This window comes from Fukomys damarensis, unplaced genomic scaffold, assembly GCF_012274545.1.
Source record: "Fukomys damarensis isolate Sample0158 unplaced genomic scaffold, DMR_v1.0_HiC HiC_scaffold_37, whole genome shotgun sequence".
NCBI classification, from domain to species: domain Eukaryota; kingdom Metazoa; phylum Chordata; class Mammalia; order Rodentia; family Bathyergidae; genus Fukomys; species Fukomys damarensis.
In genome coordinates, this window is record NW_022900949.1 from 7,504,472 (window position 1) to 7,515,295 (window position 10,824).

The 10,824-nt window shown below is 62.3% G+C and overlaps 1 protein-coding gene across 1 annotated transcript in view; it reads left to right on the forward strand.

The window, feature by feature from the left end:
- Mllt1 (MLLT1 super elongation complex subunit) overlaps positions 1-10,509 on the forward strand; it is a 63,145-nt gene extending 52,636 nt beyond the window's left edge. Inside the window, exons 12-18 of the mRNA XM_010635068.1 lie at positions 515-1,069; positions 4,246-4,333; positions 5,599-5,707; positions 7,706-7,805; positions 7,903-7,974; positions 8,085-8,156; positions 8,235-10,509. Of these exons, the coding sequence (XP_010633370.1) occupies positions 515-1,069; positions 4,246-4,333; positions 5,599-5,707; positions 7,706-7,805; positions 7,903-7,974; positions 8,085-8,156; positions 8,235-8,363 (1,125 nt within the window). The 3' untranslated portion in view covers positions 8,364-10,509. The remainder of the gene's footprint in view (positions 1-514; positions 1,070-4,245; positions 4,334-5,598; positions 5,708-7,705; positions 7,806-7,902; positions 7,975-8,084; positions 8,157-8,234) is intronic.
- Positions 10,510-10,824: the final 315 nt, after the last annotated feature.

The following is a 10,824-nucleotide window of genomic DNA, read 5'->3' on the forward strand; positions in this document are numbered from 1 at the left end:
CGTGAGCAGGAGTGGCTCTCGAGAAAGCTGCGCATGCAGGTTCCGCTCCCAAGGCCTGGCAGCTGTGTGCTCTGTGCAGAACCTGTGACCAGCAGGCCCTCAGTAAATGCTCATTGCCTGGATCCGGTGAACAGCTGGGCAGCCAGAGCTAGGAGACCTACAGGAGACGGGCCGAGGGGGCAGGGTCGCTGGGGCCCCCCACCTCCTAGGCTGCAAGCAGCTGCAGGCATGGGCTCGCTGGCAACAGGGCCCTTCTTGCATGTGCTCTTGAAGCCCTCAGGATCTTAGCCTGCAGTCACCAGGACCTGCTGACCCTTCCTGTAGTGTGAGGGGTCAGCTCCACTGAACATTCTGACCTGCTGTCTCACTTTCTTGCTTCCAGATGATTTTCTCTAGCTGAGTCTCTTTCAGGTGGCTCTCACTTGGTTGGGGCCAAGGGGTGGCAGAGCCAGGTGGTTCATGATGCCGGCTGACCATGTCTCTCTGGGACCCCTGCTTTTGGCATCTGTTGCAGGACGCCAACAAGGAGAGCAGCAAGGCCTCCAAGCCCCACAAGGTGACCAAGGAGCATCGCGAGCGGCCCCGCAAGGACTCGGAGAGCAAGAGCTCCTCCAAGGAGCTGGAGCGTGAACAGGCCAAGAGCTCCAAGGACGCCACTCGCAAGCTGGGTGAGGGCCGGCTGCCCAAGGAGGAGAAGGCCCCGCCGCCCAAGGCCGCGTTCAAGGAGCCCAAGATGGCCCTGAAGGAGACCAAGCTGGAAGGCATGTCCCCCAAGGGGGCGCCCCAGCCCCCGGCCCTGCCCAAGGCTTCCAGCAAGCGGCCAGCTCCCGCGGACTCGCCAAAGCCCAGCGCCAAGAAGCAGAAGAAGAGCAGCTCGAAGGGGTCCCGCAGTGCCCCTGGCACCTCTCCTCGCACCTCGTCTTCCTCCTTCCCGGACAAGAAGCCGGCCAAAGACAAAAGCGGCCCCCGAGTGGAGAAGGGAAAAGCGGAGAGCGAGCCCAGAGAAGCCCGGAAGGCCCTGGAGGTGGAGGGCTCCAACTCAGAGGATGAGGCCTCCTTCAAGTCCGAGGTGAGAGCACTGTTCTCCTTCCTCATCCTTGACCAACAGGCAGGGCAGGCACAGCTGCAACAGGTGGGTGGGACCCCACAGCCCGGGCTCTGTCACCCTGGCCAAATTTGCATACCTCACGGAACCTGTTTCCCCTTCTGTCGGGGTGACTGGGCCCGTCTCCTGAGAACGACCCCAGCGTGGACCAGTTAGTGTATCTTGGCCGGTGTCTTCTGCCCCCTGCTTGGGCTGAGTCCCAGCAGCTGCTTTGGGGTCAGGCAGGCAAATATGTCTCGAGGTAGTGCCCTTCCTGGCCACTGCATTGGCGGTCCAGTGAGGAATTCACGCTCTGCCAACTGGTACACCTGTGCGCCTTTGTCCCGCTGTGCCATTCTGATGTTTAATGGTGGTGACGAATCCACCCCCAGTTCCCTCCCACCTACCAGCAACAGTGTGTCCACGGCTCCCAGGAGTCTGCTGTCGGGTGACTTGAGTGAACGACCACCGCCCGGCCCACGGCTGCGGAGCTGGACCTCCTTTGAGGCCGCCTCTGAGCACCCTGCTGGCACCTGGCGTTCAGAGTAGCAGTGCTCCAGTGAAAGAACACACAGGCTGGCCTGCGGCCTCTCTCACCCCCCGGGATGGGACTTTGTCACCAGGGCCACCTTGTGGATCTCCACTTTGAAGTGGTTCCCAGAGATGAAGCTATGGGTTTTGTGTGCACAGGACTTCAGAGGCCCTCTGTAGAGGTGGCAGCACCTTCTGGAGGTAGCCATGTGCCTGTAGGCCCAGCCCAGGGCATTTCTCAGCCAGGGACCCTGAGGACACGGTGACGCCTGCCAGTACTCCTTGGCTGTATCTCTGGGCAGCTGCCTGTCGCCACCTGTCTGTGCCAGCCTTTGGTTTGGACAAGTGTTGTTGGCTTTGGTCCCATGACTGGACATCGCCAGGCGAGGGAGGGTTCTGCATCCAAGGCCAGCATGTGTCATGTTGGAAAGTGGTGAGGGCTGGTGCCCCAGGCCCTGCCTTCCGACTCTGTCTTCAATTCTGTGCTGCCGTCAGGGAGCGCTAATGTCCCGTGGTTGCTCCCTTCCATGTGGCGCACCGTAGTTCTGAATGGGGCTGGGTTCCACCCCTGTGGCTAGTGGGCACTATGTCCCCAAGAGGCATCGTTCCCAGAGGTCTGGGCTCACTGCCTGGCTACAAGGAGCAGCTCTGCCGCGAGCGGCTGCCCAGTGCTGTGAGCCCCTGGCCACCAGAGCAAGGCCAAGCTGTCTCTGATTTTTCCTGCCATGGGCCTCAGCAGAGTCCCTATCCCTGTAGCCGAGGATGCAGTATTGTCTCCTGGCCTCTCCTGACCCTTGGGGGATCCTTGCCTGAGGCCACACATGGCCTCACCACTAGAAAGCTGGCAGCTCTGTGCACTTGACATCACCGCCTCCTCAGCTGCTAGTGTTCAGCTCGTGCATTCAGAGGCCACAGGCAGCCTCTGGTCCGAGTCCCAGGCCCAGCTTTCCTAGTGTCTCTAGCAGCTGCTTGTGTCTTTGGCCCTTGGAGTTCTTTGGTACCAGGATTGAACACAGGACCTTGAGCTTACAAAGCAGGCGACAGAATCACTGAGCTAAATCCCTGGCCCCGTGGCCCTTGGAGTTCTTGAGCCACCTTGTCCTGTCTGCCCAAGGGCCTGTGATGGGCCCGGGGTGCTTGCTCCCATGGCTTCTGATTGCGCTGCCTCCAGAATTTCTGGCTGAAGCGCTCTCTTGGTTCCATTCCCCCACCTCCTTCCCCTTGGATGTGCTCAGGAAACAGGCAAGTGGGGTGCAGAGCGCCTGTGGCTGTCGTCCTCTGCCAAGGCCATCATCCCTGTCGCCCCACCCCATGCAGCCCACAGGGCTCCCCTTCCAGCCTCCTGCCTCACCCCTGGGAGTGAGTGCATGCATGGACCTGTGGGAAGGGTGCCGCTGCCACCCACCCGGCCGTGCTATGCACACTCAGCCCCAGAGGCCAGGGGAGCATCACATGGCCTCTGCGTGCTGGAGGCTGGAACCCACAGGCAGCTCCTTCACATAAGAGGAAACTGAGGCAGCTGTGAGAAAGCTAAGATGACCACTGGGCCCTGGGAGCAGCCAGCTAGCTCTAACTCATCATTTGTTCCCTCCTTCCCACCCCCAAGTACATACTGGGGTTACGTGCAAGAGCACCAGGAGACCCGGATGATCTGGAGCTTAGCTCGCGTGCTAGGGAGCCCAGCTGCGCTGCGTGCTGCCTCTGAGGGCCTCCATCAGAGTGCACAGGGCCCATGAGGAGCTGGATGGCTGCCTCTTCAGGGCAGGCTCCCCAGGGAGCTCTGCGTGCCACTAGGAAGGTGGGTGAGGAGCGGCTGTGACCGGTGCCCTCAGAGACTGCGGTGGACTGGTGAACCGAGGAAAGAGCCTCCCACACCCCCAAGCAGCCTGCTCACACCTGAGGCTGCCCTGCTCTGCTCTTCTGGCGGCAGCCCGAGCCTGAGAGACTGGCTGACTGGCTCCTGTCCCCTTCCCTCTGCTCTTAACAGCAGGAGGGGCTAAACGCCCTTAGGTCCCCAAGGGGAGCGGTTTGCTTGGTGCCCAGCCCAGCCTCGCCGTGTGTCCCTGCGCCGTGTGGTGTCTGCCCTGGGTGGCGAGGAGGCGCGGCCACAGGAGCACACGCACCACAGTCCTGGTGTCCACCTCACCGTGCTTCGTGTTCGTTGCCCCTGGTGACCGGATCGGGTGCCCACGGCAGCAAAAGCACGGCCAGGCCCCAGCTGTCTTCCCGCATGGATACACGCTCCCCTCAGCTCCTGCATTGCTGGCAACAACAGCCAGGCGGGCCCCTGGGCAGTGGTAGGGGTCAGAAGGAGAAGCCAGGCTTCTCAGCAGCTTTCCCAGCCCTACCCGCGACCCCAGCTAGTGCCTGGTCCTGGGAGGCGGCCAGCGTCCACAGCCCGTCACTGTGGGACGTGCAGGCCCCTCGGTTACTCAGGGAGGGCACCCTGGTGCAAGCCAGAGGTGGCCTGGGGCTGGGTGGTGGATGCTGGCTTCCAGCAGGGTCTTGAAAAGGCTGGCATGGTGGGTACCTGAGGGAAGTGTTGTCAGCGTCCCACTGCCTCCTCTCTGCCCTGAAACTGAAAGATGACTGTTTTTTCTCCTGTCCCTGCCACTGCCGTCCGGGGGAAGTCTGCTCAGTCGAGCCCATCCAACTCGAGCTCCAGCTCTGACTCCAGCTCTGATTCAGACTTTGAGCCTTCTCAGAACCATAGCCAAGGTGGGTGATGAGGTGGAGCCCAGGGTGGGAGGAGGAGCGGCAGGCATGGTGATCGGAGCACTCGCAGCTGCTCCCTCACCAGGTGGATTCGCACTGGGGCCTTGGTGGTGACTGACTGGAGGGATGGGGTGCTCAGCCGGCCTGGACCCCGTAGATCCAAGCACTTCATTTCCTGGTGGCCCGGGGAGCTGGTATTGAAAAGCGGAACAGAAAACGGTCTCCAGACCTTGGATCAGTCTAGGCCGTGATTCTTCCCTGCCGTAGCCCAGGTGTCCCGGGGAGGGGGCCCTGCAGAGCCTCCCAGGCGAGGCCCATCGACTGCTGCTCAGCATTTTGAGCAGCGCCGTCCTCCGTCGTGTGCCCCCCACCCCCGCCCTGCCCAGCCTGCCCTGTCCTGTCTCATCCTGTCTGAGGTGTGGGCTCTCCGTGGCCTGGGGCTCCAGATGCTCTGTGGCCACCCAGTCTGCACGTCTGTCCGCTCCCTGTCATCTTCCCGCAAGCTGCCCTCGGGGGCAGGACCCGAGCCTGCCCCAGACAGAGTTGGGGCCCCAGGGACTAGGCACCCTGCGGGGCCCAACAGCACTCACAGACCAGAAGCAGGTCTTCTAGTGGGCAGGAGACTCCTCTCCCCCGCAGCTGGAATTCTTCTAGGGGGTGCTGGGGGTGGGAGTGTATGGGGGTCTGGCCCAGAATCCTTGTGTGGGCTGGGGGATGGGGTCCTTGAAGCCCACAGTCTGGCTCTGGTTCCTATCGGTGGGTTAGGGAGGGGACCTACTGAAGCGATGTCACATGACCAAGGTAATTGAGGGCTTTGTGTCCCTCTGTTGCCTTAGCAACAGGAATATAAACCAAGATGCCGTCTGTAGGGGACTGGAACCGGGTGCCTCTGGAGAAAGGGGAGGACGGTAGGCTGGGAGCAGCAGTCAGGGTTCCCGAAGGGCTGGGCAGGCCCACGTAGGGTTACCAGCTGGACGGAGGGCCTGTGGCCCTGGCCCTGTGCCCTCTCCAGCAGGGACTGCCTTGGCCTGATCTTGAGACTTCGGTGATGGAGGGTCCCTGCAGCCCTGCTGCAGGCCAAGGGCCTGAGGTCTGTGAGGAGGGGCAGGAAGGTAAGGGGACTAGGAGCCTTTCTCGGGGATTAGCAGGGGCGACCACAGGCACTTATATGTGTGATTTGGGGTCATCAGTGTCGAGAAGCTGCTGTGGGCTTGGGAGAGGCGCCCCAGAGGCCCATCCGGAGCCCTGCTGTCCCTGCCCTCCCCCAGGACCCCTGCGCTCCATGGTGGAAGACCTGCAGTCCGAGGAGTCGGACGAGGACGACTCTTCATCGGGTGAGGAGGCCACTGTCAAGGTGAACCCAGGCCGGGATTCCAGGTGACTGGGCCAGCAGGAGGAGTGGGCACGGGCGGTGACCAGGGTGACCCGGGCCTGCTGATTGAGAGGCCTAGGGGGTCTGCTGGGACTGAGGGAGGGCCAACTTGGGGCCAGGTCCCTTGCATAAGGGAACTCCTGAGCCTGCTGGACGTTGGGCCTCTGTGTGACCCATCCCACCTAGACACTGGGTGTGCTGGGCCAACTGTCCTCTCTTGTCACAGGGTCCCCGAGGTGGTGTCCCTCACTGTTGCAAGAGATGTGGTTGCCACAGGGAGGGCCCAGCCCCCTCTGAGAGGAGCAGTGGTTGAGCCCTGGGGGGGTCCTGTGTGCCCCCCACCACCACCCTTGCCTATCATTTTTGCCAGACACCCTCGTGTGGGGAACAGGTCTGGGTGCCCTGGGTCCTTGGAGATCCCAGCCCTGTGGAGGCTCTGGGCTTGTTCAGGATCGGGAGCAGCAGCTGGACGCAGTGAGGCACTGGGGTCAGGGCCAGTTAGAGTCCCTTCCCCCCAAGAGCTGAAGCTGCCAGTCTCCAGGGTTTGTCTAAGTTCGCACCTGCGTTGGTCCACAGCACAAGGCACGGGAAGCTAATGGACACTTGCCATTCCGGTACTGGCTAAAAAAACAAAAAAAATACCATCCTGAAAGCCAGGGCCTGACTGTTTTCACACAGGAACCCTGTGTGCCCAGCACACCTCCCTCCCCGCTTCTGCCACCGGCAGAGTGGGTTCCGTTGGGGCAATGTGGTGTGGATTCTGCTGGCACTGAAAGATTGGCAGCCGCTGTCTTGATCGAGGGCTGCGCAGCAGTGTGGGGACCTGACTGACTGAAGAGGTCCCTGTGGCTTCCTCTTTGCGAGGGACCCTGGGTGGGAGCTCACTGATGCAGGGCTGAGCAGCTGCTGTCCCTGCACTGTCAGGGGAGGGGCCACACAGGCTGTGTGGAGTCACAGCGGGTGCTGGCTAGGCCACCTGTTGGATGCAGCAAGAGGCAGCCCTGAGGAGCAAGCTGGAGGCTGTCGTGTTGCCCTGGCAACCAGAGTCTGACCTAGAGCTGGGTTCTCGGCCTCACAGCAGGAGCCCTGGGCAGAGCTTGGTGCTCACTGTGGGAAGAGGTGAATAAGAGGCACAGGCCACACCTGGATGGGGAGCAGGACAGGAGGCAAGAGGTGGTCACACTGCCTGGTCCCAGCCTGCAGAGTGTCCCTCGGCTGTCCTGGCCCTCCTTTAGTAGTGAGGCAAAGATGGCAGCACTCCCCACTTCCCAGGCAGAGGAGGATGTGAATTAAACATGTCAGGGGCTGGGGATGTAGCTCAGTGGCACCACCCCTCCCTCACAAGCACGAGGTCCTGAGTTCGATCCCCAGTACCCCCCCCAAAAAAATAATAATAGGTAGCAGTGGTTGGGATCAAGCTCAAAGTGGCCCTGGTGGAACAGGGACCTGATGCAGACTGCCAAGGACACTGTGCAGGGCTGGTGGGGGTAGAATGTGTCTGCAGGAGAGAGCGAGAAGTGGGGGTGGCTTGCAGCTCAGTAGTGAGTGCCTCCTGGGGTGAGCTTGGGCTCCAGTGACCAGGACTGCACCAGGCAGCACATGTGCCCCGGACGAGAGTAAGAGCCAGCCACAGAGCTCACCAGTCACCAGTGCCACCTGCCCTGGCCAGAGTGGTCGTGTGTCACTGTAGATTAGATCTCTGTCCCCGTATGTAGCCACCTTCTACAGAGGAGGAAACTAGCAGAGGTTGGGACCTGCCTCTGACCACCACCAGACCCCCTTTAGCACCCCTGGCACCCATCAGGGCCCGTGTGGCAGAATTAGAACTGGGGAGGAGTCTCCTGCAGGCAGCCGCTCCTACAACACACAGCATCCAAGCTACAGAACCAATCCGAACAACGAATCAGCAGGGCAGGCACGCTCAGGCTTGGTGCTCACAAAGGACGGGGGCGCCTGTCAAGAGTCCTGGGGCCAGGGCTGACGAAGTTCCATGTGGTGTCCAGGTTGAGCTTCAGCGACAGTGAGAGCGACAACAGTGCTGACTCCTGCCTGCCAGGCCGCGAGCCCCCACCCCCCCAGAAGCCACCCCCGCCCAACAGCAAGGTGAAGGGGCGGGGCTGAGGTCTGTTGAGGGGAGGGGGGCTGCCTGGGGAGGGGGAGGTGAGGGCAAGAGCTCCGCAAACACCCGGGTCTCCCACAGGCGCCGGGCCGGAGGAGCCCCGAGCCCTGCAGCAAGCCCGAGAAGATCCTCAAGAAGGGCGCCTACGACAAGGTGACCGTGGGTGCTGGTGGGCGGGGGTGGCACGGGCCCTTCCGGTGGAGCTGCCTTGGCTGGGGCGCGGAGCACACAGCCTCCGGGCTGAGCGTGCGTACCCCTCCCAGGCCTACACGGACGAGCTGGTGGAGCTGCACCGGAGGCTGATGGCACTGCGGGAGCGCAACGTGCTGCAGCAGGTAGGCCTGGGCCTGGAGCCCCTCTTTCCTCCGTCTGTCTCTGGCCTCCAGCCCCTGAGGCCCTGCTCCCCCTTGCAGATCGTGAACCTGATCGAGGAGACCGGCCACTTCAATGTCACCAACACCACCTTCGACTTCGACCTCTTCTCCCTGGACGAGAGCACCGTGCGCAAGCTGCAGAGCTACCTGGAGGCCGTGGCCACATGACCCTGGGCGGGAGCTGGGCCCTGCCACCCACCAGGGTCCTGGGAGGCTGAGCAGGCCCCGCCCACCTCCCGTCTCTCCACACACCGCCCGCAGCACTGCCTTAGTGACCGCCCTGCCCGGCCCTCACAGCCAGCTGCACTTTCCTGGGTGGCTCCTGAGCACCCCAGGCCGCCCAGTGGGCACCCAGGCACGGTCACCCAGGCTCCCCTTCCTTGGAGGGCGGTTTGTGCAGAAAGCAGAGCCGGGCCTGGCTCCCAAAAGAGGAAGAAGCTTATGTAGAACGAGTGTGGCTTAAGGCCCCTCGCTCGCCCTTGGAACTGTGGGCCCCTCTGAGCAGCCGGCTGTCCTGTGTGCGGCCCCCCTAACAGTTCAGAAGCTGCCTGGGCCGCCGGCCCTCAGAGACCCCTGTGGGTCTGCGGCCGGCCAGGCTGGCCATCTGTACAGCTGTCTGTATTATATATGTGTGCGCTGGTGTGTTCAGGAGCAGGTCCAATGTGCGTTTCTGTGCCGAGCTGCACGTGGTGGGTGGGTGTGAGGGAGGGGCTTGTAGGTTAAGATGTCGGGGTCTTGTCTCGGGCCGGCCCTCTCCGGGGCGTGGAGGGAGCCTCCCTCTGGTCCGGGGACTCTGGGCTCCTGGGCCCTGGGCCAGTGAACACTACAGCCACGACGGGTGGCCTGTCCTCAGGGCCCCCGGGGACAGACGTGTCTGTGTCCCTGGGGCTCCTCCTCTATAGGACCCTCTTCCTCCTCTGTCATCGATCAAGTCTTCGAACTTTGAACAAATGAGCTTTTGCCAAATAAGACGGGATGGCTTGCGTTGGGAGGTGCCTGGGCCGCTGCCTCTCCAGCCGTGGCCTCCGCTTCCGCCGTTGCGGCTCCTGCCAGGCCCAGCCTGGGACATTCTCCTGTCCGCCTGAGGTTCTTCAAGGGCCGTGCCGGTCACCCTCTCAGGGCCGGTAGCCCTGGCGCAGTGCGCCCACCCCGTTTTCCTGGACCAGGGCCCTGTGTCTCCAGACCCCCGTCCTGACTTTAGAGTCACTGCAGTGTTGGTACCCTGACCTGGGTGTGGCCGGGGGAACGGGGCCTGGGGTGGCCCCCTGTCCCCTATTCTGTCGTTAGGTGTCCACTCTTCCCCATTACGAACTCAGTTGTGGGAAGCCCTGGCTTTTCTCCCCTGGGGTTTGTGGTCCTGTCCTTGCTTGGAGTCTACCGGAACACTCCCGGGGGAACCCTGCCTCCAAGGCGTCCCCCACACCAGCATTGCTGGGGGCTCCCCAGGTTCTTGGGGAGAGGCCCAGCAGCTCCGCAGGGAGACTCTGGCTCCCGCTCCTACTGCCCTCAGGCCCCGCCGCCATACCCGCTTCCCAGGCAGGCCAGCAATACTCACAGTGGGTCCTCGCCACCTCCCTTTGGGGAGCTCTCCAAGACACGGGAGAGAAGGACTTGGCCCCGCAGGCAGCCGTGGGCCACATGGAGAAGCCTCAGCTCCGCGCAACAGCCTTCCTCCTGCCCGAGGGTCGCGGGAGCCCCGCAGTGACCTGGGCTGGGCGCCTGGACAGTGGCGTCTGGCCCTTGGTGTGGTTTCAGGACCTCCAGGAGCGCCGACCCACTTCTCAGTTACCTCCTCAGGCCGGAAGGCCTCACCGATGTCCTCCAGAGCTGCTCTGGGTGCAGGGCCGGCTCCGTTACCAGCCAAGGACAGATGTTCCGGGCCCCGGGGTCCTGGCTGCAGCCTCCCCAGCTGCTCCCTCCCCGCCACAGCGCGGGCACTTGGGCCCACGGGGGCTCTGGGGACACTTCCATAGGAAGGGGCCCGGCGCCTTGTGATTGCCACGTCTCGTGTTAAGCCGCCTGCCCCTAGTGCAAACCCCCATGTTTCCTCTTTCCTGAATGAATTGTAGACCGACTCCAGAACACAAAAGGTATTGAATACCTTCCTTCCCCACAAAGGTTTTTAACCAAGAATGTGTCTCGATAGGGACTGGACACTTCACTGGCCCAAGACCAACTCCTGGATCAAAGGAAAAAGTTTTGTGTTTGTAATGAGTTACAGGATTGTTTCTGTCCTGGATTTTAAACTTTTTGTTAAATTGTGAAATTATGGAGGAGTTTTATAGAAAAAAAGTGAAATAAAGTCAGATGGGAAAGCAGACTTCTGCATCTGCGTGGTGTCCCCCTGCCATGGATGGGTGGGAGGGAGCACAAGGTCCCTTCTTGTGTCCCCGAGCTCTGGGTCAGAGGCCGGTGGGGGGAACTGGAACCAAGTGTGGGGGCAGCGGCGTGGGGACCCTGTGAGTGTGCGTGGGGTGGCATCCTGGAGGAAGAGAGAAGGCATCGCCCGGAATCCAGAGTGGGGAGATCGGCTGGGGGCCCGTGCCGAGCCATGCTCTGCTCTGTTCTCGGAAGCAGGCCGCGGGGCTGGGCTTGCAGAGCATGTGGATGTCACTGGATGGATGGGTGG